Source organism: Poecile atricapillus, chromosome 21 (genome assembly GCF_030490865.1).
Source record: "Poecile atricapillus isolate bPoeAtr1 chromosome 21, bPoeAtr1.hap1, whole genome shotgun sequence".
Classification (NCBI taxonomy): Eukaryota; Metazoa; Chordata; class Aves; order Passeriformes; family Paridae; genus Poecile; species Poecile atricapillus.
The window spans coordinates 4,077,450-4,102,951 of NC_081269.1; the positions used below are offsets into that span (position 1 = coordinate 4,077,450).

General features: G+C 51.4%; 2 protein-coding genes across 2 annotated transcripts in view; one reads left to right on the forward strand and one right to left on the reverse strand.

Annotated features, from left to right (window-relative positions):
* The window catches only part of NXN (nucleoredoxin), a 46,790-nt gene extending 36,165 nt beyond the window's left edge, over positions 1 to 10,625 (reverse strand). The window contains exon 1 of the mRNA XM_058854229.1: positions 10,239 to 10,625. Within this exon, the coding sequence (XP_058710212.1) occupies positions 10,239 to 10,556 (318 nt within the window). The 5' untranslated portion in view covers positions 10,557 to 10,625. The remainder of the gene's footprint in view (positions 1 to 10,238) is intronic.
* A 5,459-nt stretch (positions 10,626 to 16,084) lies between these two features.
* On the forward strand, positions 16,085 to 25,246 carry LOC131587082 (multidrug and toxin extrusion protein 2-like). The gene is made up of 17 exons (XM_058854548.1): positions 16,085 to 16,207; positions 18,040 to 18,141; positions 18,564 to 18,632; positions 18,952 to 19,100; positions 19,244 to 19,286; positions 19,904 to 19,948; positions 20,321 to 20,418; positions 20,651 to 20,748; positions 21,066 to 21,179; positions 21,369 to 21,436; positions 21,768 to 21,876; positions 22,268 to 22,343; positions 22,625 to 22,694; positions 23,256 to 23,388; positions 23,679 to 23,773; positions 24,003 to 24,084; positions 24,406 to 25,246. The coding sequence occupies exons 1-17, from the start codon at positions 16,112 to 16,114 to the stop codon at positions 24,639 to 24,641; spliced, it is 1,683 nt and encodes a 560-aa protein (XP_058710531.1). The 5' UTR covers positions 16,085 to 16,111; the 3' UTR covers positions 24,642 to 25,246.
* Positions 25,247 to 25,502: the final 256 nt, after the last annotated feature.

A 25,502-nucleotide genomic window follows, 5' to 3' on the forward strand; every position in this document is an offset into this window, starting at 1 on the left:
AGGCAGAGCCCCACTCTGGTCATTCATCCAGCCCCCAGTCCCCTTTCACCTCTGCTTCCCTGCCCATGATGTGAAGCCAGCAGGATTTCCCTAAGCACACAGCTATTTGCAAATTTCCAAGCAGAGATTACAGGGAAGAGCTCATTAGAAGCAGCCTGTAATGTAACAGCACAGGGACCTCTGTTCTACGGCCACAAACTTGAATCAAAAAGGGAGCAGCATCCTAAAAAAGCTCGTAGAGTCATCAGCTTCTCAGAAGCAAATAAGCACAGCTCCCTGCCCTCTTAAAACACCAGATATCAGCTGATAAAAGAGGAGCAAACCTGCAAGTCAAACACCCAGGCAGTACTTGCAAGGCAGGATTTGTAGCCTGGTGCCCTTTGATTTGCTCTGAGAGCGACAGAACAGTAGTCAGAAAAATATGAAGGGGAAGAACATTTCTAATGTTCTGGTGACCCGTCTGATGCTGAAAATCCCAGCAGACCCAAGACTGTGCACAAGGATCAGGGTGCTGCTGTTGCTCAGACCCTGAGCTGCACTTGGAAGGGCAGCCAGAGGGACAGCAGTCCCTTAGTGGGGCCGAGGACACCACAGACCCCAACAGCTCTTGGACTCTCTTGGTTCTCAGGGGCTGAAACAGTCACACAAAGGAAGTTTCATTTGCTTCACAGATCTGACAGCAGATCTGGAAACTGTCATCTCCTTCCCACGCCATCACACAGCTTGGTTCATTTGAAACCTGTTTTCTCCTGGCTCAGTTCAGCTTGTCTTATTCCTGCACACAACAGCAGCAGCCAAGCAGAGTGGACAAACTGGGACCCCCAGCGAGGGCCAGGCAAGTGGATTCTGAACTGCAAACACAAGGGCACAGCCCACAACCAAAACACTCCACACACAGCTCCAGCCCAGCGTGCAACCTTTCAACAAGCGGCGAGCACGAGGGGATGGAGCTGAGATCCCTGGCAATACTACTAAAATCCCTGTGTTTCTCCTTTATTTTGGGAGAGGCAGAATAATCCTTTTGAACTACCCAAGTGGGGGAGAACCAACATCTGTTCAGATTCAACAGCTTGGGTCTCACTGCTTCAGCTCCAGCCCCTTCCAGGGAAGGTCTCTAGCTTTTATTCAAAGGCACTGCCCTCACGCAGGGCCTTTCAGCAGAGGCTCGCAGAGCACCTCACAGACGTTTAATTAAATTCTACAGCCCGCCCCAGTGAGGAAGGGATTATAGACAGGCCCCCAGCTCAAGCAGCAGCTCAGCAGCACAAGCATCTCTTTCTCTGGTATGGCTGAGGCGCTCGGTTCAGCTGCAGGAGCACTGCAGTCCCAGCTCCACCGAGCTGCTAAACACACATCAAACAGCCCAGAGACTTTGAAGAGCCAGCAGAGCAGAACAACCAGGAGCATCCTCTGATGGGATGGGTTGGGGCCCCTCTCCATTGACAGGGCCACAGCAAGGAGATGGGTTTAGAGACATCCAATACGTGTTTTGTTACCCTTCTGCAAATTAAAGTATAAATTTCCAAAGCACGGCATTCCTGGTGACCCATTCATCCACCCAACAGCCCTGGGAGCTTCATAAAATGGAAAAGCACCTTTTTTCCTTTCTTTTTTTTCCCCCCCCATGCTCACCTATGTAGTGAGACTTTTGCTGGCTGAATTACATCTATTTAAACAAAACTAAGTTCAGACATTTGCCTTCGCACAGTGTCAGCTGCGAGAAATGAGCTAACATCCAGATGCAGTGGCATGTCAGGATTAGCCCAGGCTGGGGCAGGAATGCTTCCATGTATGGAAAAATATTGGAGCAGTGAAACCATAAGCTTGGAGCTGAGTGAAGTGAGAGGCCCTGTCAATGAAGTTGCAGGCTCAGGTTTAGAGGATTTGCAGCTCAGATCTGCCATAAGATCCTCAGTGTGTATTACAATAAATTTCACACTTTTTCCAGAAGGGACTCCTACAGCAATGCTGAGAGTCATGAGGGTGAGATCCTCCACCCCTCTGTTTACTCAGGAAGCCAGGCTGGAATTGCTGGGTACCATTAATGCTCCCCATGCCAGGCACAGGCTCCTGTGTTGATGGAGACATTTTGGCTACTACAAGGCTGCTGCTCGCCCATCCCTGGGCTGCTGCCTTCTGCCCAGCAGGATTTATCAAAGCCAGCTCAGAGCTGGAACGAAGGATGAACCAGTGGCAGTTCAAAAGCAAATGCTGAGCTGGATCAGCTTGGCTGGGGAAGCGGTGCCTGCTTCTGCCACCGTCATGGCAAGGGCAGTGACCACCGGGGCACACAGAGAGAGCCTGAGCAGCGTCCCCGTCAGCTTGACACAAATCAAACGGGCTCATTTGTCAGCATCCTGAGTTAACACTAATGAAGTCATAGCTATGACTTCATCTCTCCAGTGGAAATCTCTTGGGAACGAGGGAGAACTAGAATTTCTCTCTCTGGCTCACTCCTGCAGTTGCAATTTGTTTCAGTCGCCTTATACGCTCTTCTGCAAATATTATTTAATTCTCACACAGATTTTTAAAGGATTTTTAAATCCTTGCTCTGAAATGTGAAAGAATGTTCTTTTCTCAGCTGTCAAAGCCCAGCCTTGCTGAGATCCCTCCTGGTGGGATTTGACCCCTTGTACCAGCTGCCACCCACTCCATGGGGTCTCAGCCCACAGCTGAGGATACCACCAGCTATCTTTTATACGTCAAACATGTAACTAAAATCTGGTTCCTCATGCCAATTTCATTTTAAATAGGGACTTTTGCACATTTTCTCCACTAAAATATTTTAAAGTCCGGCTAGATTTAGCCACAGTTGCAAAGACAGACAAAATTTTGCTGGAGGACCCTGGAGCTTCTCTCCTTGGCTGGACAGGACAGATTTCAATGCTGCAAAAACCTCCCAGCAATGAATGTCTCACGCCACCCTGCTGCTACAGTGCCTTGTCTGCCTAGAGATGCATCCAAGAATTGTCCCAGGGTATCCCTGCTGCCTTTTCCTCATCACAAGCCTTCAGCTGTGGTGAGGATTTGCTCCCCTTCTGTGCACCACTCCTGGTCTCCAAAGCTGGAACAGCACCATTAGGAACACATCCTTTAGGAACCAGATTCTCTGTGGTGTTTGGGCTCTCCCCACACAGGCAGCACCCCCACACTGCCCTGTGTCTGGTTGAGGGCTCCCATCCCTTTGTTTTTAGGCCAGAAGGCCTTGGTGAGCCCCAGCATGGGTTTGATCAGATTGCAGATGCTCAGCTACCACCCTGATGCAACTGAGCAGTCACTCACTCACACTAAATAAAGACTGCAAATTCTTTACATACTAATTGTTGGTTGCAACTGTTCACAGTGCTGAAAGACAGACATGAGAATATGCAGAAAACACTCATGCATCTTTTTAGTTCCACCCTTCCATTACTTGTGTGTACTCTATGCCAAATCAATAAGACACCACATTTTCCTTGGAAAACTGAGATGATGAAAATATGATCAGCTATGAGACAAGATACTCATGTTGCAATCTGAAATAGTCATACAATTCACTTTCCCATGAGAGAATTTAACAGGTCTATCTGCTTACTTGTCAACTCACCCCACTCCAAGTTTCTCCATTGACCCTGTCTTTAATTTACAACCTACAGATTTAACTCTGATTGTGGTTTTTGCCTACAGAGCATCAGCTGAGAAGCAGCAGTTCTTGCCAGCACAGAGGAAGCTGCTCTGCAGAGGGACATCAAGGCAGTGCTGGAGAAAGCCCTCTCCCCACAACACCCCCAAGTCCCCCATCTGGGCTCCCACCTCAAGAACAGAAAGGAATTAATGTGCCCAAAGCCCAAGCTTGTAATGAATCCAAGCATCCTCCCCAGGCTGGCACTACTCCCTCCTTTCCAACTGTTATTATCTGGAGATGGCACAAAGTGATCTGTCTACAACAACATTTCAAACCTACTGTGCATTACGCTGTGATGTGCCATGGAACCAGTTTAGAGAGCACACGCAGCTATAAAGTCGTGATTATTCAGTATTCAACCCAGCCTGAAAGCTCAGGAGCCAGCTTGTTATTTGCTGAAAGCGGGGGGCCTGAAATTATCCGTGAATAGTTCAAAGCTGCAGTTAATTCAACATCTCGACTTTCAAAAGCATAAAAATCACAGATTCCTGGAGCGTGTAAGCTTTTCAAAAATTACAAACTACTAACTGTCAAATCAAAGCAGAAAATAGAAATCCACATGGCTGATAAGACAAATAGTTGCATTTTAAAGAGTAATTAAATATCACTTTGGAATATTTTGCTTGGAACTTGTTTCCCTGATAAAAAATGGGGAGGGGAAAGAGGAGGAAGCAATCCACACACACCAGTGAGCTTCTCATCAAACAAACGCTCAGGAAAGCGCTGCTCAAATTTGTTTTGCTGAATTCAGAGTTCAGCCTGCTGTACCACAACTTCCCATGCCATCTCAGTTTCCCTAGATCTGTACATTTCACATCAAACTCTCACAATAAGGAGGACGCAATCACTATGTTGAATCTGGATTGCTGGGGAGGAGGGCTGGGACAAGAATCCCTGTGGTGCAGTCACCAAAAATTGCAATATTTTCTGATTTGATTTAGATTAAAACCATGCTCCAACTTCCATGCTGGGAACGTGGCTGAAAAAAACAAGAATGCAAAACAGAGAGCTTTACCCAGATGAAATTCAGAAGCGAAACCTTACCCCAGTCCCACACACTCACCCCACCAAGTGCTGCTTTCAAACACTAAAAGTTTGTCCATGAGAAAGGATCAAAAAACTCCAAACCATCCTGGACTTTCCCAAAACCTGAACCTGCCAGCAATTAACTCAATATGAATTTCACCCAAACTTTCTAGTATTAAGCAATATCTGTAGGCAACAATACAGAAGGATTGAGTAGTGAACAAGGAGACAGCTACTGCATTTCAAATTAAATGTTATTGACCCACTTGAAGAAGCCACCATGCAAAGGCCACGCAAACCTGATGTCAGTTTTTGAGATGAGATGTGCACAGAGCCCTGTTCAAGAACTAATCATGTGAACAGCAAACTGCTTGTCCCCACCCTGGAGCCAGGAGGATTTGATAATGGAAAGATGCCCAAGGACTTTCGGAGCAAGTCCTAAAACATGGGCAATTACCCACTGAAGGATGTAATAAACACCATCGCAGACGACACGTCAGCAAGACTTTTAAAATACTAATTCTACCCCAGGGAAAGTGCTCAGGCAGGCAACAGTTTGGATATGGGGGGAAATCCAACCTCCACAGACGTCAGTGGTGTTTCTGCAGCTCTTGCAGGACCAGGACATGGTCCCCAGACTTGCAGACAACTGACACTTATGGGGATTTCACAGAAGGATTAGGGTCTTGGCACAAGAGAGGACTGCTAATTGTAAGGAGGGTGACTGCAAAGCTGTGTAAAACACACAGAAAAATAATTTAGAAAAAAGGCATCAGCAACAACAAGTCAAAATGTTTTGGCTTCAATGTCATCTGCACAATGTGGAAATACTGAATAGCTTATTCCTCACTCATAATTGGAGTTCACTGTTGAACATCTCCAAAACTGCAGGGAAAAACTCTCCATTGTTCTGCACTTTCTTTTGTAAAGCTGTTACGTGTTCAGCCTCTAAAGAATGCATTTTTGGAGAAGAACTATGCACTGATTACATTACAAAGTAAAGTTCCTTTGCTCAGTCCTGCAACCATAGAGTAACGAATGAAATTGTCAACCGTGCATTTTTAAACAAACGTTTTCATTTCAACATCTGGATTAAGATGCCACAATGAAAAACAGCACACAGGCTTCCCTCTGCTCCCTTCATACATCTCCCATTCTTACATTTCAGAACCATCAAAGTTTCAAAGCAAACAAAGAATCCGTTGGTGCTGCTAATGCCTTGCTTCTTACTCAATAGCCTGATGTCATGAAAAGACCATATTTTTCAAATCTACAGCTCGGCAAGCCAAAGATTTCATATACATTCCCACCCCAGAAATATAAAGTCAGGAACACAGCTGAAAGTGATTACTTAGATATTTTTATATGATGAAATTCAAAAGCTGCTTCAAGTGATTTACAAAATCTTCTGTAAGACAAATCCCACATCTGTGCTGACCACTTGCCTCCCAGATCTCAGCAGATGGCAATTTCAAACAGAAAAGTTCAGAGTCCCTGAAAATCAGGGTGTACCTTAAACTATAATCAAGGGTTTGAAGATTTTTCCTGCACAAAAAAAATTGATGATAGTCTAATTTAATGACATTTCTATCTTCTCCTCACCATTTCTTGTATAAAGTCTACCTACAAAATTAGTACCTGGTGTCTTATTAGGAGAGGCTCCCATGGCATGACCTTTTCAGATAAAGGGAAAACACTCTGTCCCAACCAAAGAGAATTCAGCAGTGTGAGCAAAGGGAGATCCTCAAATTGTTTTCAGATACTTGACTGAATAATCACAGAAAAACGATCAACATGTTTTGCATTTATTTAAATCCAGAACAGAAGCATCTCAGCCTTCCCAAGAAGAATCTGCACAACACTCACCCAGATGCATAAATACAGCAGAAAAACAGAAAACACAACAGAGCCAAAGCCCAGCCCCACTGCCACTGCAGCACTCTGTGGATGCACCAAGGAAAAGTCAGGAGAAAATTCAAGATTAAAAGGAATGAGGAAGACGACTGGGCAAAGAAAGTAACAAGTAAAAACAAAAGCAAAGGCAAATAAACAACAGCAAGAGATAAACTGCTGCTCTCTCACTGTAGAGCTTTTTCTCCTCCAGCACCCCAATTCTCCTTTCTCTCACTCCTACGCAGAACCATGTGAGAGGATCTACCCAATGGAGAATGTGGACGGTTTATCATTTTTTAGCAGAGATAACCAAGATGTCCCAGAGCAGCACAGCACTCCTCCAACAGCCTGTGTGCCATAAGGCCTTGAAAAGCACCCAAATTCACCCCGAGTGTAGGTGGACTCTGCAGCAGGAATGGTGTGGAGCTCACCAGGAGAAGTCTGGGATCCTTCCAACAGCAGGAAGGGAGATACCTCACTGTGGGTGCTGGGGGATATCAGGGCATGTAGGAGGATGGGGGCTGTTTATACTGAGGCTTTCAGCAGCAATCAGGATATTAAAGCTGTTATTAAATCAACCCTCCAGAACTCCAGCAGATGTCCACGCAAACAGACAACAACAGGGTGATGTTAAACCACAACCGAAACGAAGACATGGAGTCACATCTTCTCCCCATTGCTCTGCTCAGCCATGCCAGGCATTATCACAAGACAAATCAATTACCAAAAGCTACCTGTGGCTGCCCAAATCTGGGGCTGAACAACTTAACTGAGGGACGTGCACCACAAGTTAAAGGCCTACTCCAATCTCATTTGGCACGTTCTGGTTCTGTCCTTGAAAAAAACCCACCCAATAATAGGTCTGGCTGCAGCTCAGACGAAGGCATAATGCCATCTTCCTCATTAATCAAAGGCTTTCCCCACGGCCAGATGTTTGCTGACTTGTACTGCTTTCTTTTATTACTGGTTTGGAGGCAAAAATTGCTGTGTGCTGAAGTTACTCCAATTGAACTGGTTGTCCCTGGTAACTGCACCCCGGCATTATTGAGTTACTGAGGCATTCAACAAAGAGTGGCTGTTTGCTTTGACAATTCCATCTACTTTCCCCAATAACCATCGGAGTAAGATGCAAATTTACTTTTAGGACTGTGGGAATTGTACTGCAAACCCAGAAAGGAGCCTGGGTTTTAAGAGCTATCAGTGTCTGGTGCCCAGGGTTTGGTAAAAGGAGAGATGTAGAAAAATGCAGAGTATTCCAGAGAAGGACAGTGATAAATGACTTTAAAAGTCATATTTTTCAGTAACACTGAGCAACAAAAGTGATGCTTGTATATAGGATAGGAACCCATCATCTCTCCACAAGGCTTTTATGGCTTCAGTAGATAAAGTAACCAACCCACAATGGGAAAAGCTGGCTAGAAAGGACTTCTGGAGTTCTTTGAGTGTGGACATCACCCACATTCAACCCTGCTGGGCAGAACTTCTCCCAAACAAGCCCTGTAACCCACAAGGATAGGGAGCTGACAGCTCAGGGACAGAGCTCTCAGTGTTCCCACCTCTCTTGCTGTCTCTACCCTGCATCTATAAAATCCTTTTCTTCCCATAAATCTATATAATTCGCTGGGGTTTAGGAGGATCCCTTAGTGCAAAGGAACCATAACTCAAAAGCATTGCCTACATTCCTCTAATGCTTTTGTTTTAAAACAAATTAAGCCCATGAGGTACTGAACATATGCTCGACATCCCCAGCTTTTGCTGGCGTGTTTTTGAAAAATAGAAAGTTTGTGCTTTTCTAGGGAGTCATGTCATTAACCCAACTATTTAAAAAATCAGCCTATTATACAAAGAAACTCTTAACTGCCTGAGCTACAGGTTATAAATCTCCTGTTTAGAAATCTGATATTCTGACATAATTGCCCTTACAACTTACAAATAGGTTCTCTGTTATCCGTAGATTAAGCTTCCTCCAAAGCCACATCACATCTGCTTAGTTTTGAAAATATACAGCATGAGCTTCAATTACTTTACACAAAAATAATCCTGAATTTAACTCAGGGCTTCTTGGAATAGAGTTTAAGACCCCATAATCTTTTTATTTAATGCTTTCTTGCCATCTAATAGATGGAAACATTGGCCAGCATGTAAAATTAATGCCACCTTCCACTTCAACGATTTCCCAACCATTTAACTACATTGCAGTGGAATTTTTAAAGCAAATATGGCAAGCAGAAGTCCCACCATCTAAATAATCTGAAATGTTCTGTAGGGAAATGGTCAGGTACTAATTGGAACCACAATGTTTTCACATCCCTGTAGGAAGAGGGTTTGGTTTAAAAGAAACCTGAGTTAAACTAGTTTCTCTCAAGGATGAAGCTTCTATTGCAGCTCCTCTGATTAATGAAACTGCTCAGATCCCAACCACTTGGATGAGCTCCCAGTTAGAAGTGTCTGGACTTCAAAGGGGCAAACTGGGGGCCTTGGGCAGCATTATCATCCAGGTGCACAGCATTAAATACCTGAGGTTTTGCAGAACTGGGGGCTTAGTGACAAAAAAAGGTGGCAAACGAGGTAAAAAAAGGCAAATCCGTATTTCAAAGCTGCATCTCTTCTCAGCAGCAGGGACATCACACGGTGCTGCCAGACAACAGCAAACTTTTCCTTAAACAGTTCCTTTACCTGAGGAACAGAGCAAGGCTCAGAGACCCATCCTGGAAGATGTTATCCCTCTCATCCCAACACAGCCTGGAGGTGTCCAGACACAGGCGATGCCTGAGGGGCTCAGCCATCCCCAGCATTATCCCAATCCCAACCAAAGCCGAGCCAGACTCTGCCCACTGCTTCCACACCTGCTGCCTCAACCACTAGCCAGAAAGATGCTTAGAAATGGCACTGCGGGACACCATCTTTTCAATTCTTACTCAATTGCTTCCAGAGATTAGATTTGTAAAGAGTATTTTTTTTTTCTTTCTTTTAAGCGTTGCAAGCTCGCTGGGAAGCGGAGGCTCAGCCTGTGCCTTCCTTTTCCTCACAGCCTGCCCCGTCCCGGGGTTAGCGTGCTTTCTGTCCATTACCTTTCAGATTAAACTCTACGGATGAGAAGCTGTAACTCGCAGAGTATCGAACGCACCAAACGAGAGGAACAAACCCCATCCCACAAACTGGCCGGGCAGCTTCGCCAGCAGCTCCAGTCGAGCCGGGCTCACTCGCTCCTCAAACAGCGTGTGTCCTCCCACGGCCGGCAGAGGCCACGGCTCCTTTCTGTGCCCAAACCCACGCAGGAGCCCACGGGCACCGTGTCCGCTGCCCATACCAAGGTCTGGTTTCCCGGGGTGCCCACCGGAGTGACGCCGTGCCCGTGTCTGGGCTCGGGAGAGCTGCTCCCCTCACACCTCGCCCGCAGCCCCGCTCCGGCCGCCCGCACAGACCACGATGCCCAGCCCGGGGCTCCCGTCCCGCGGGGCTCCCCCGGCGCCGCGGCTCCCAGGCCCCGCAGGAACCGGCCGAGACGGCGTCGCCCTGCGGGACGGCAGCAGACGCCACCTCCCCGGCTCCCCCGGGAACTTTCTGGAAGGCGCCGAGCCCCGGCCGAGCCCCGCGGCCCCCAGACAAAGCCCGGGGCGCGCCTCGCCGCCCCCCTCCCGGCCGCGGGTCTCACCTTGCGGTGCTTGTCGGCGAAGGGCAGCGCCAGCCAGGGCATGGCCCGCACCGCCTCCTGCCACTGCTGCTGCTCCTGCTCCGCCGACACGAAGACGATCTCGAGGCGCTGCCCGCCGGCCGCCGCCGCCTCCCCCCTGAAGCGCCCATAGAAGGCGGCCAGGCTGGCGCCGAGCTGCGCGCAGGGGCCGCCGAGGCTGCAGCCGAAGTAAAGCCCCACCAGGGAGACCCCGCGGGCGGCCAGCGCCGACACGGCCACCTCCTCGCCGTCGGCGGCCACCAGCACCTCTCCCAGCACGTCGGTGAGCGCGCCCGCCATCCCGCTCCGCTCCCGCTGCGCGCCCGCTCCGCTCCGCTCCGCGCCCGCCGGCCGCGCACGCCCCGCCCCGCCAGGGGGCGCTGCCGCGCCGCGCGGCCCCGTGCCCGCCCCCGCCTCGGGCAGCGCCGCCCCGGCCCGGCCCCCCCCACCCCCTCAGAGCCGCGGCCGCCCAGCCCGGGCACGGGGCGGCGAGCGGAGCCACGGCACGGCGGGCGAGGGCTGCACGCTGACCCAGCGCACGGTTCGCTGGGGTGCTGGGGAGAAATTCTTCTTTGAGAGGGTGAGGCGCTGGCGCAACTTGCTCGGAGGAGCTGTGGATGCCCCGTCCCTGGAGTGTCCGAGGCCAGGCTGGATGTGGCTCTGAGCAGCCTGCTCCAGTGCCAGCCCGTGGGACGCCTGTGATCACACATGCAGGATCACACAGAACCAGCTAGGATGAGAAAAGACCTTTGAGGTCACGAGTCCAAGTCCTTGTCAAACAGACCATGAGTGCCACATCCAGTCTTTCCTTAAGCACCTCCAGGGATGGTGACTCCACCACCTCCCTGGGCAGCCCATTCCAGTGTCCAATCACTTTTTCTGTCAAGAACTTCGTCCTAATGTCCATCCTAAACCTCTCCTGGTGCAGTTTCAGACTGTCCTCTTGTCGCTGTTTCCTGGGTGAAGAGGCTGACCCCCACCTGGCTGCAGCCTCCTTTCAGGGAGTTGTAGAGAGTGATAAGGTCACCCCTGAACCTCCTTTCCTCCAGGCTAAACACCCCCTGAACCTCCTTTCCTCCAGGCTAAACACCCCCTGAAACCTCCTTTCCTCCAGGCTAAACACCCCCTGAACCTCCTTTCCTCCAGGCTAAACACCCCCAGCTCCCTCAGCTGCTCCTTCCATCAGGTCCCTTCCAACCCAAACCATTCTGTGACTTCCCGCTGGCTCCATGAGGGTAGATCCAGCCTCCCCAAAACCCACAGATTTGTTCCCTTTTTTACTTCCAAAATCGAACATAAATACATATTTACCCCTACCAAATGTAGGCAAAAAAAACCTGAAAGCCAATCCAGAAGCTTAAACATAAATTGGACTGCATTGAGTTACACCGTCTGGCTGGCTGGGATACAGAAAGGAAATAAAGCAGAGACAGTGGCATGCAAACCAGGCTGTAAAATGTATTTGCTCTTTGTAATCAAAGCCTGCAATCTGCAAGCCTGCAGAATTCACTGCAGGATCCTCAGTTGCTCCCAACTGATGACCATGTGTCCATGCTGCACAAGAGCCCCAAAACAGCACACTGAAATCTTACATCTACTGTAATAAGCATCTTTATCTTTACAAACTTTCCTTATTTGGCTTCTCGTTACTGTTGTTGCTTTCAATTGTACTTAAAATCGTTGTGTAGCCAGAGCCATTAGGGGATGCTTTATAAATACAATTAATTAACATTATTATTATTATTACAGCTTTACAATCTCTCTTTTCTCTTGCCAAGGCTTGCTCCCCAGAGGTGGTTCAAAGCAGGAGAAGTTTTGTCTTGTTTTTTATTCATCCTTCCTTATCTGCCTTAATTAAGTATCTGGATTCTTCAGGGCAGAGAAGCTGTTTTTTAAGTCTGCAACCCTGAACTCAACCAACCCATGCAGCAAGATAAATATTCTGCTGTAAAAATAATATTTATGGCTGCAGTTAGTATGTGTGGCCCCGCTTTTAGTGAACAAAGCAGGAGAAAGATGCTCTGAAACACAGAACAAGTCAAAAGCATTTCTCTCTTAAGGAACAATAAAATAAAATGAGGAAACAACTATTCTTAACGAGAAATTTCACAAGGTGAGGTGGGACTGAGCCAAAGTTACACCTCAAGAGTGCTTAAAATCTGGTGGGTGAGTGTTCGTCCAGGTGCTGGATCTGCAGCAGAATCACAGATTAAGGATGCCCATTTGAGAACCAGCTTGAGACACTGGAATTAAAGAGTCAGAACAGCATCCCAAGGTTTTTAATAATCAGTTTCTTGTCCATATAAAGCCAATGCCTATCTGTATTTTTCTTACTCCTAATTATTTTTATAAGTACTGAGTTTTTTAAATATTACCCCCAGGTTGACTAATACATACTATATTTTTCACTGGAGTACTTAGCAAGTTTTTTTTTTTTTTTCCCAAAGTATTTGCCAAATACTTGGCGTATATTTGGCAAGCGACTGCCACATTTTGGGATTTCCCTGAATGTTTAAAAGACACCCGGTGCTCATTAGAGTCTTGAAAAATACAAACACTGACGAAATGAGGCAGGGCTAAAAGTGCCGAGCCCGAGGGTCGGAGACAAGAACGGGTGGAAAAAGAGGGATCCGTGTCCTCCCCCCGAGCCCGCTCGGTTTTGCGGGAGCGCCGGGAGGGACCTCGGACCCGCGGGGCTCTGGTGCCATCTGCCGGGGACACCGCGCTCCGGGGAAGGAGCAAAGCGAGCTCAGCCAGGAAAAAAGGAGGTTCAGAAGGACCTTATGGAGTTCCACAATTCCCTGGAGAGACACTGTAGCCAGGTGTGGGTCAGTCTGTCCTCTCAGGTACCAAGCGATAGGACAAGAGGAAACAGCCTCCAGCTGCAACAGGCTGGATATTTGGGAAAGGTTCTTCACCGAAAGGGTGGCTGAGCCCTGCAAGAGGCTGCCCAGGGTTGTGGTGGAGTCATCATCACTGGAAATGTTCAAAAACTGTCTGGAATGTGGCACTTAAACAGCAGAGTTACCCTGAAGTATCCACTGATGGCTCTGATCATGATCCTATGGCATGACACTTACATAAGAACTAATTTGATTGCGAAAGGCTTCAGTTTTAATTCAGCTGCATTCTGAACTCCACATTGCGCTGAGGGCAGTGGATTTTCCACAGTATGTGGACATCAGGCAGCAGCAAGGTCCTTTAAAGGAAAGGGACACACTTCAAACAGTTCAAACAGTTATGTTTGCCATAAACCCATTGTGTCGTGACATTCTCCCTACTGGTCAGTTCTTAGTCATGATTACATGTGTGAGGTGTATTTTAGCAGCAAGATGTTGGCTGTGTTTCAGGTTATGGACATCCATATCCAGAGAAAGCCTGGGGTAGCCATCCTGATGGGAATATGCAGGGGAAAAAAGGGCTAATTCTGCTTTGCACATGATGCAAGTCAACTGCAATCCTTCTCCTCTCATTTTTTTTCTTCTGTAATGACATCAGCATTTTTGAGAACCTCACAGTGTCCAAGCTGCTGAAACCAGCTCCAGGAGGGCAGGCCTGCTCCAGCTGGATTGTGGCTGGTCACACATTAACTCCTTTAAACAGATCTGTGTTAAGCTATCAGCCTCCCAAAACGCTGCTACAGATTCACTGGAGGTCTAAAACAACCGCATGGAATTTGACCCTTCAAATTCCTCCAGCTGGTGGTGCAATCCTGTTAATATCCGGATTGCTGAGGGCAAGCTGGTACCTTTGACCCTCCTCATTGTCTGTGGCCCCAGAAGATGAGTCCTGCTGAATCACGTCGGGCAACTGGCAAGGTCCTTGTCCCTGTCACAGAGGCAGAGGCAGTGCCAGGTCTGTTGTGCCAGTGATGGAGGAGGCCTCAGGGCACCCCTGCTCATCCAACCAGGTCCTGGGGTACCTGTTCTGACACTTTCCAGAAGGACTGGGATCCACGTGTAACCACAGAAACACAGAACAGCACTTTGGAAAGCGACTGGAGTTGATTTCAAACACCACCAGCAAAACACAAGGAAAGGGATTTCAATCACAGCCCTTCTGTGTGTATCTGGGGGCTAGTCCAGGACCTGGATCCTGGGACTGGGAGGGAACTTATTCTCTCCAAGCTTGTAAAGATGGGCCTTTTTATTTTCAAAGTTCTTTTCCCTCAGGTTTCTGCCCAATTCTCTCGCTGCTCTTCACCAGCCCAGGGTATTGATCTCAGCAGGGTCACCAGTAAACTTCAAAGGGACTCACACTTGCACTTCTCGTTTAGAACCATGAATAGCACCATCTGGGCCTTATCATTTCCCCTCTGCCTCCACCAGAGATAACAGCATAGCAGGAACCCTCCGGCCGTGTCACAGCCAGGCTGGTGACAGTCACACCACCAGCCAGTTATCACCTTTTCCCATAACCATTTCTATTTCTTCATAGCTGCCCCTGCAGCACCATCCTGCACCCACCGGCCACAGGGGATGAGGGAAAGATCATTGAGAGGAGTTCTCTTTTGTCTGGAAATACCCTGATTTCATCAGGGCACATAAAATCAGAAGGACTGTGTCTCACCAGTACTACTAAAAGACTTTTCATGATGTCACATCGTCTTTGAAGGGACAAGGGGGCAAGTGAAATATTAACAAGACATCACATTTTGGGCTGGTGACACCACAGCTATAAGGCACCACGGCAGCATTCAAACAGCTGGAAAACCGAGACCCACTTTCCACTGTAATTTTCCGTGCATTAGCAATAGGTTTGGTTACAGCTATTTGGTTACGAGTACCTGCACTTAGGTAAAATTTCACTCCTGTAACAACCCAGCCTCTGACCCAAACCAAATCTCCTTGCCAGGGGCTGGGCAAGCACAGCCATTCCAACCTCCTCACCCTGCCAGCTGCACCGCTGGGCACCGGCCTGCTGGGTGGCAATCCCTGGATCAGAGACAACCCCTGCTCACGAGCTATCGGTGAGTGCATGGAGGAGAAGGGAAGGCTGCCCAGAGCCAGCTGCCCTCCGCTGTTTCCATGATGCTGATGGCAGAGGGGACATTCCTTTGCTCAGATGTCCCGTTCCTGTCTTTGACAGCCCCTGAGTTTGGAGACCCACCTCACAGACAGCACTTAGGGGGTCATAAACCATCGTCCCACAAGGAGTTCCCCAGTCCATCACCACCACCTGCGGGTCTCTGGACATCTGGTGACTCCCTGGTCAACACGTGTCTCCTCAGGGGATCACCAGAGGATGAGCAGGAGAGCTGAAGATGTCGGTGAACAAACAAGGGGGTCCCCTACTCTTTGCACAGCAGATCCCCAAACCACCAACACGGGATCCCCAACCCCCAAAACCCCCGCGATGCGCCCCGGCTCTGGCCAGCACGTGTGTGCGGGGAATGTCCAGCTGCCCGAGCCGAGCCGAGCCGAGCCGAGCCGAGCCGAGCCGAGCCGGGCCGAGCCGAGCCGGGCCGAGCCGAGCCGAGCCGAGCCGAGCCGAGCCGGGCTGAGCCGAGCCGAGCCGAGCCGAGCCGAGCTGGGCTGAGCCGAGCCGAGCCGAGCCGAGCCGAGCCGGGCTGAGCCGAGCCGAGCCGAGCCGAGCCGAGCCTAGCCGAGCCGAGCCGGGACGGGCCGAACCGAACCGAGCCGAGCTGGGCTGAGCCGAGCCGAGCCGAGCCGAGCCGGGCCGAGCCGAGCCGAGCCGGGCCGAGCCGAGCCGAGCCGAGCCGAGCCGGGCCGAGCCGGGCCGAGCCGAGCCGAGCCGAGCCGAGCCGCCCCGCCCACAGCCCCGCGGCCCCGGGGGCGGGGACGGGCGGGCAGTGCCATAGGGCGGGCGGAGGGGCGCGGGCGGTACCGGCGGCGATGGCGGCAGCGCGGTGCCTGCGGGAAGCCCGGCGCCTCCTGCCCGCGGGAGCACGGCAGGAGTGCTTCGAGCTGGCCCGGCTGGCGGGACCCGTGGTGAGACCCTGGGCTGGGTGAGACGGGGAGGGACACTCGGGGGACACGGTGCCCTCCCGCCGGAGGTGCAGGAGCGCGTCCCCGGGACGGGGATCGTGGCTGGGCTCGGCTGTCCGGCAGCGCTCCCCGGGCTCTCCGGGATGCCGAGGAGGGAGACCTCTGACCCTGCTGGTCCCGCTCCGCCGGGTTTCGGCTGCCTCCAGGCTCCGGGCACGGCTGTGCCACCGGAGCTGTGCCTCCCGGGCTCGCCGGGGCCGCAGCGCGGTCCCTCCGCCGCTCTCCGTGCCGGGGCTGGCGCCCGGATCCTTTCATTTTAGCCCACGTGCTCTTGCTGCTGCCCAGCGTGCTCCCTGCAGCGCGGCTGTGGAAGAGCAGAGGTGGGCTCGGGGAAGGGGACCAAGCTGTTAAACTGCTCAGTGAAATCAGACCTGAGCCCTGGCCATTCACCCCTTGGGTGACAAGTGAATCACTCTGTGTAGTGCCAGCTCCATAGCTGACCCTTCCAGCGGGCTCTGGGTGCCCTATGTCTCTCTGTCCTGAAATCCTCCCTGGAACTGCTGTTTGCCATTTATCTGGACCATCTGGAGGGAAATGGACTCTTTGGTAGTTGGCACAGGCTGCTGAGCACATTTTGCAGAGGCTTCTGCCAAGGGGAACCATGCACCACAGCCCTGGTCTTAATCACTCGTGTGTGAAATTTTGTGCTTTTAGTCTTCTGCTATATCTGGTAAATAAGGATCAGCTGCTAAACTTCTCCCTGACATCAAATCCCTGACCTGCTGTGTCCAGTCAGCAGAGGAAGTCTAGTTTCAGTTTCTGCAGCTGAACACATCAAGCCCTCTCATTCCCTTCAACCATCCTGCCTGCAGCACAGCCTGCTCCTCCATGTGCACAGACACCTCAAACCCAAACCTACAGCTGCTGTTTAATGATCATTGCATGATAAACACTCTGCTGGGACCATGCTGGAGGTACAGACCCCTCCTGTGGGGATTACTCACAGCAGTAGTCAAACATGCCCGGGCCTGGCAGCAGGACTGCATCTGCAGGCAGCAGTGGGAGGTCTGCAGGGCTGGAGGGATTGTTCTGCTCTTCCTCTGACCCCTCAGAGCTGGTTTTCCAGCAGCTCTGGGCTCTGGTCTTGCCAACTGCTGTGTGGGAAGGAGCATGAACAGCTGCTGGGCATGGTTTCCAGCTGTGCCCACCCCTCAGTGGGTATAAATGTCCCTAACTCCTGCCATCTGTTTCAAGCTGTGCCATGACTCTGTGCCCTGGGTGCCTGTAAGGGGGACATCCTCTTGCCAAAGGAAAATGAGCTCTGGAGTGAATCTCTGCTGCAGCATTGTTACACACTGCTGGCAAGGAACACGCAGACTGGCCTTTGTGTCTCTCCAGGAGGAGAGGATGTTGTGGTTTTGGAGGATAGTTTTCCACAGATGCACACAGATGTGGAAAAGCACTGGGATGTTTTATTTTCCTTTCTCTATGAAGCCTTCATCCTGGGAAAGAGGATTTCTAGTGAAGTCCTTAAGCCTCTCTTAAATGGGGTCATCTGGCAGATTGGCTGTGTAACACCAAAATATCACAGGGCAGGTTGGCTTTGAAAGACAAAGCTACTGAGACTGTGTTTGAGTCCTGGAGCTGCCTCCTCTGCCCAGCAGTGTTGGCAAGCAGGGACAGGTTCCCAGGCCCTCAGCAGAGCCCAGGCCTCGAGTCATGGACAGAAACACGAGGAAACCTGAGTGTTCATAGTCCATCTCCTGGGGGAGGGGTGGTGTTCCACAAGCCCTAACAGGTCCTCATTTCACCATCTCCTTCTCCTCTCATCCTAGTTCTTTGCCCAGCTGCTGGGGTTCCTGATCAGCGTGGTCAGCTCCATCTTCTGTGGCCACCTGGGGAAAGCCGAGCTGGATGCTGTCACCCTGGCTGTGTCCGTATGTATTGCTCCAGTTCCCCTTGGATTTAAAACAGATTAATTAAATATCACCAGAAAAAAACAAAAACAGACCTGTAGGAATGAGTATGTGAGGGCTCTGTTCTTTTTTTTTTTCCTTGCCCTGAGCACAGGAAGGAGAGGGGAGCTGAGCAGTGCAAGGCCAGCACCTGAGAGCCTCTGGCCAGCTCCCTGAACCCACCAGACCTGGGCATGTAGCCAGGAGCAGCACTGTTGTGGTGCTTTAGATCTTCACCCTTTGCTAGAAGATCCTTTTCCCCACTATTTAGTTAATGAGGCTGTGTTATTCTGAGAAATAGAGAAGGACTGGAAAACTTCCCAAAAACTTGTAGCAGAACTGTCTCCCCACCCAGCTGGGAGGGAGGCAGTACTGTGGGCCAGGTTCCCCTGTCTCTCCTCCAGGTTATCAACGTGACAGGCATCTCCATCGGTTCTGGCTTAGCCTCAGCATGTGACACGCTGATGACCCAGGTCAGTAGCAGCTCCCCCAGCCTGGGGCTGTTTGCTGGTGGTGTCTCTCCTCCTGTGCAGTGTGATCTGGGCACAAAGGGCAGGGCCGTGGCAGCTGCCAGACAGAACAGGGTTGCAAACACTCTGGCTGGAGCCTGCTCCCTCCCCAAGGAGCCCTGGGTGCCAAGGGTTTGCAATCTGCAAGTTACACCCAACCAGTCTAGTATTTGCAGCTGCAGGGCATGGGAAAGGCATTTAATTGTCCTGTTGTTGCCCTGAGCGTTTGCCCAGCCCCTTTGGCTCCCTGTGATGCCCACCTTGAGTCTCTCTCCTGCCCCAGACGTATGGCAGCAAGAACCTGAAGCAGGTGGGCACCATCCTGCAGCGGGGCATCCTCATCCTGCTGCTGTTCTGCTTCCCTTGCTGGGCCCTCTTCATCAACACTGAGAGGATCCTCCTGCTCATCCGGCAAGACGCCGAGGTCTCCAGGTCAGGGGTGAGATCCAGCCCTTCTGGATCAGGCATTTGCCATGGAATGTTGAAATCAAGGCTCATGGAGCTTGAGTGCACCGCTGTTTGGCTTGGCTCTTGCTTTGCTGTATCATTAACTGGGGAAACAACTCTCTTTCCAGGTTAACTCAGCTCTACGTGATGATCTTTATTCCAGCACTTCCTGTAAGTCTCTGCTAAAGCTGTTACAAGTTATGTATACCTTAGTAACACCAGGGAAAGGAGGGAGGGCCTTTGCTGTGTGGTTCACAGGGCAGCTTTAAGGTTTTACAGCATGTCCCTTGACCTTGTGCCTTACCAGATGTGCACAGGCCAGCAGCTGCTGGCCCAGCAAACAGGGGCTCTCTCATCTTCCTGTGCAAAGGCTTTGGCTGTGGCCACATAACTTGTGATGGACATTGGAACCAGGGCCTCCAGGCTCACTCTTAGCCCTGAGATAAAGGCTGGAGCTATTCCCACACTTACAGTGGCTGGGCTCTGACTCCTCTGAAGCAGGGAACATCACCCCTGTAGGATTAGGATCTGTAGGTTTATCCTTTCTTCCAAGCTTTCCAGGCTTTCTCACGCTGATGAGGAAGCATTGGAGATTTCCCATTTGGAGGCTGATCTGTCTGCAATGGGAATGTGCTTTCTGTCTCTCTTGGTTTTGGGTGCTGGCAGTGCTTCAGCTGGAGCACAGGGGTTTTGGAAGAAGGTGGAGAGGGGTTGATCAGTCAGTGGTCAGTGGTCACTTGCCTGTTGAACCACAGTGGTGATGATGAACTGAATTCTGACTTTTGCAGGCGGCGTTTCTGTACCAGCTGCTGACAAGATATTTACTGAGTCAGGTATTGTATCATTAGTCAGCTTCTGGCCATGGAATAAAGGTATTCCCAGGAACATGGATAAACTTGGGGATCTCAAGTTCTGGGGAGAGCTGAGGTATGTGTAATGAGCCAGCCCTGGCTGAGCTCATGGGAACCACCCTTAGCTGGCTCTATTTCCTACTTCCCAGCTCTGTGTTTTATGGGTTGTACCAGCTCCTGGGCTCTGCTTGTCACCTCCTGCATGTCTCACACAGCCCAGCCTCACCTGGAACATGAGCTGCATTCTTTGGCTTTCCCCTTGGGCATTGCTGGAGGTCTCCTTTGTCTTCACTGGATGGGGCTTGGGCTGCATTTTTGGGGAAGCAAATTCCAAAGTTCCTCCTTGGCTTCCAGGAGATCATTATGCCTCAGGTGGTGACAGGGATTGCAGCCAACATCCTCAATGCGGCCATGAACGCCTTCCTCCTCTATGCTCTGAAGCTGGGCTTGGTGTAAGTGTGAGCAGGGTACAGTCTCTCCCTGGGTGCAGGGGTTTGCTCAGGGCATGAGGGGGTTCCCTGGGTGCCCAGTTCTGCCACCCCCTCTCCAGTCTGCAAATCTGAGGCTGGAGGGGTCTGTCCCATATCTGCAGCAAGGTTACTGTGGGTGGCCTTGGGTCTGTCCTGCTGTGGCTGAGGAGGTGGGCAAGGATGTCAGCTGTGACCTGCCTGTCTCTCTCCCCAGGGGCTCTGCCTGGGCCAACATGGTTTCTCAGTACACCCAGGTCATCCTCCTCGTTCTTTACATGTGGTGGAAGAAGATCCATGTGAAGACCTGGGGAGGTACTGTTCTATCTTAACCCTTCAGAATTCCAGTGTCTGACCCTGGGAATTTGGCATTGTCATCAGCACGTGACAAAGGGATTGCCACCCCCTCACAGTGGGAAGATGCTGTAGCCATGTCCTCAAGGCCTTTACTGTAGCTCCAAATACATTGTTGGCAAATACTGTGTCTCAGGAATGCAGCGTGGCACAGCAGCAGTCCTGGGCTGATGTCCTGTGAGCTGCAGGGGTGGTTGTCCTCAGAGAGTGGATGTGGCTCCCCTTTGGGGGAGCAGATGGATGACACATGTTCATTCTGCTTCACCTCCTCCTGTCAGGTTGGAGTAGGGAGTGCCTCGTGGACTGGGGCTCCTTCATCTGGCTGGCAGTGCCTGGCATGGTCATGATGTGTATTGAGTGGTGGACCTTTGAGATTGGGAGCTTCTTGGCTGGTGAGTCCAAATCCTCTTTCCCCTCTGGTTCCTGATGGCTGCTTGAGCGTGTCCCCAGAGCCCCGCTGCCAGCAGCAGCCTCCTCACCCACAGGGCTGGGTCTGCAGCACCCTGCAGGTGTTCCCATCTATTCCCTGGGGATAGATGCCTCCTTTTCAGCAAACCAAGGAGGTGGCAAATCTTTTCCAGGGCTGATCGGTGTGGTGGAGCTGGGTGCACAATCTGTCATCTATGTGCTCGCCTGTGTCGCATACATGGTAAGGGCTGGGGGTGTGAATCCCCAAACAGCCTGGGAGGAACCCCAAAACAGTGGCTCTGTGGGTCAGTGCTGAGGTGGGAAGCAGGGGTTGGTACCAGGCAGGTGGTGCCTCTCAAGCCTGCACATCCAGGATGTGCTGCAGATGGAAAATCTCTTCACTGCAGCAATGCCAGTTTGTCCCAAATTCCCCACTGGGGAAGAAGAAAATCCCTGCAGGCTCTGCTGTCCCTGCAGGCTCTGCTGTCCCTGCAGGCTCTGCTGTCCCTGCAGGCTCTGCTGTCCCTGCAGGCTCTGCTGTCACTCACCTCCTCTTGTCTCCTGCTTCTTAGGTGCCTCTGGGCATCAGCGTGGCTGCAAGTGTCAGAGTAGGGAATGCCTTGGGAGCAGGGGATGTGGAGCAAGCCAAGACCTCCTGCATCACTGCACTGCTGTGCACAGGTTAGTGCAGTCCTGCAGAGCAGAATAAAGGGCAATTACCAGCAAATGGTTCAGTTTCCCTCCCTCAAGGCCAGGGATCTCCCATAGGAACACAGTCCCACTTGTTTAGACCCTTTGGGCAAGGCAAGATCCTGACTCATCTTTTCTGTTACGAGCCTGGTGCAAAGGTTTTGATAATAAAAAATGCGGCTTAGTGTTCTGTCCTCACACTCCCAGAGAGTAGAGGGAATATCTGGGGAGAGTGAGAGGAAAACAGACTTGTCCTCTGCTGCAGTATCATTTGAGGTCAGCAGACTCCAATCCCCACCACGTGGAGCCCCTGAGGTCTGGGCCTGGTCAGGAGCAGGATGTGCTGCCCTTGAAGCAATTTGACCATTCCTTTTTCTTTCAGGAGTTTTCGCCGTGGTGGTTGCAGCATTACTGGGGAGCCTAAGGGATGTGGTGGGATACATCTTCACCAATGACAAGTAGGTTAACAGCTTTGTTTAAGTATTGTTGCCTTCTTGGAGGGTGTTATTAATACCCCAGAAGCTGCTGACAGATAAGAGTTCATAAACCCCCATCTGGCAAACGTTCCTCAAAGGTTCCTCCCCATTTCCCAGCCTCCCTGGGCAGCACAGCTGCTTCTAACACTGGGACACTACTGTGGTAGCAGGGTGGGATCAGGGAATTGGGATCAGCCTTTGTGGTTGAACCAGGGACCAGATGGTGCTGATTCCCCTGATCAGTCCTTCCATCTTCCCAACAGGGAGATTGTCAGCTTGGTGTCCAAAGTGATGCTCATCTTTGCTCCTTTCCACTTGCTGGATGCAACAGCAGTGAGTATTCCAGCACATGGAGTGACTCCTCTCTGCAGCTCGGGGTGCAAAGCTGCCTGAGGCCCACTCTGGACCTGTTAAAATGATCCAGAGGAGCAAATGGAGAAAGTGTCAAAGCAGCTGCTTGTGTTACCTGTAGTACCTGGGTACCCTCTGGGCTTGTAGCTGTCCCTTGGCATTGCTGCAGACACCCCAGTTGTTCCTCCTCTTTTCCCCTGGCCAAGGCTCCAGCTTTTTACTTGTTTATCAAAGCAGCACAAGTGAGCAGCTGGGTCTTCAGAGATACCAGCTTCTCCCAGCGCACTGGGATACTCAACAGACAGTAATTTTGGCCTGTTTCCTCCTGCCATGTCCTGGGGGAGGCACCTGGGCACTGTGGGGAAGCTCTTGGGCATCTTCTGTGTTGGCAGCTGGAGCGAGACGAGCCCCACATCACATTCTTCACAACGTGGCTTTGCTGCCTCTTGGCTTGGTGGGGCAGTGCTGTGGGTTTCCCTGTCCCCAGGGCTGTGTCCTGCCCGAGGGTCAGCTGGCAGTGACCCCTGTGGCTGCTCTCCCCAGGCGACGTGTGGCGGGGTGCTGCGAGGCACAGGCAGGCAGAAGCTGGGCGCCATCGCCAACGCCGTGGGATATTACACCATCGGCTTCCCCATCGGCATCTCCCTGATGTTTGCAGCCAAGATGGGGGTGTTAGGTACGTGTGCCCTCCAGCTGGCATGGTATTAGCTGTATTGAGCAAAGGCTCAGCCCTGGAAATCGTGCCCAGATCTTCCTTTGGCTCATTGGGGCCGGATTGCACACTGCTGTGTTTGGGGCAGGCAGTAAATCCCAGTAAACACCCCAGTAAATCCAGGCTTACTCCCAGCTTCCCCAGGAGCTGTTTCCTTGAAAGCTCTTGGGGTGAAGTCCTCGGGTATTCTGGCAGTGAGTGGCGAAGGCAGGTTTTCCTCAAGCCCTCCCTGAAGTAACTTCCCACTGCTGCAGGTCTGTGGGTTGGGATGATCATTTGCATCTCCGTGCAAGCCCTTTCCTTCTTGGCTTTTGTTATCCGAATGGATTGGAGGAAAGCTGCAGAGGAGGTGAGAATTGTGCTTTTCTCTGGTAATTCTTGCAAGGTGCTGAGTTAACTCCTGTTTCAGTACAACACTACAGCCCTCTAGGAGGTGGGAGAAGTGAACTGGGGTCTGTCCCTCTCCTGTAGCAGAGCGGTTTGGTACTGAGAATGCTTGTCTTGGGAGAGTGGAGGGTTTTTTGGGCTGGGCAGGACACCCTTGCCCTGAGAAGAGCAACTCTTCCCGGTGTTCTTAGGCTCAAGTCCGAGCTGGAAAGAAAGAACAAGTGGAAGATGTGAACTCCAATGGCACAGCTGCTAACAAAACATCTGCTATGGGTATGTAGCTGGGCCTGACACCAGGCAGGGAGCCCAAATTCTCCACCCAACCCCTTCCTTTCCTTCCCAATTGTGGCAACCATGTCTGTCCTGGAGGCTCAAATGGCTGGAAAGAGCACAGTGCCTGGTGCCGGCCCTGGGCCAGGGACACTTGTCCTGCACTGAGTAATGGGGTACAAGATACAGCTTGCAGCTGTGTGTCCCAGTGTCCTCAAGCCTTGGGAAAGGCTCCTGAGGACTATCACAGGTGTTTGTGCTGTAGCAGCCTGGAGGCCCCTGGCTGGGCTGTGCAGCCTCCCTGCAGCACTCTCTGTCCCACAGGTTACACCTCCCTTGACACGGACACCGGGGACACCACGGTCCTGCCTGAGAGCATCGTGGTGGGCGAGAGGCAGCCTGACCATGAGCTCACCACACAGGAGGAGCTGGTTGTTGTCCCTGTTCTTCCTCCTGTGGCGTGGAGGTCTGTGATCCTCCGCCGTGTGCTGGCTGCTGCTGCTGCCATCACCGTCCTGCTGGTGGGAATTCTGGTCCGGCTCCTGACTGGCAATGGCTAAAACCAGGGACACTGGGGAGCTGTGCACGGAGCAGGAGGGCATGTGGCAATGTCCCAGAGGATGGTGTGGGGCAGTAATTCCCCCTTGGTGCCTTACAAAAAGTCCTTCTGTTGTTTCTGGTTAACTCACAATGTTTTATTCCACACGCAGAGTTCTTAAAGGGGGTGAGGATGTGGCACCTGGATAAAAAAGGCTTGAGAGCTGGTTCCTCTCCTGCACTGCACTGGGATGTCACTCAGGAGCGGTGGGAGTGTATCCTGGGGCTGACCTGGGAAGGAGACAGGGTCCTGGTGCTGCTGTCTTGCTCTCTGGGACATTGGACCATGTCATTTGCTCTTAGTAGAAGCTCCTGCTGCCCACAGCACGTTTCCTCACTCACCAGCCTGTACCAGCATCTTGGGGTGGCAAATCCCACTTGCAGCTACTGTGGCAGCACAGAGAAAAATTGGTTTTGCTGGAAGATACCTGACTCTGCTGTTGGGTGCTGGCTGCTGGCCCTGACCCTGCTCTCCCTCTGCAGGGCAGGCACAGGGCCTAAAGCAACTCTTCTTTGCACTTTTGTAAGGTGGGATTTTGATACAATAAAGTTTTCTGAGAAAATATTAGGCTGTTTAATATGGTGTGAGCGTGACTCTGGTCATTGTCAGGACAGTGCTGTTAAGAGGAAGGATTGTGGGTGGGTCTGGTGCTGGCCCTGGGGTTTGGGGCTGGCTCCAGACAGTGTTATCACTCTTCCCCTTGGGTACAAAAACAAGATTTGTTGTTGTCGTGGTTGTTGAGCACCATGGAAGAGGGAGGCTGTGTTGCTCAACCTTACAGAGCCATCAAAGAACTCCCTATGTCATAATGCAAAACAGCCCA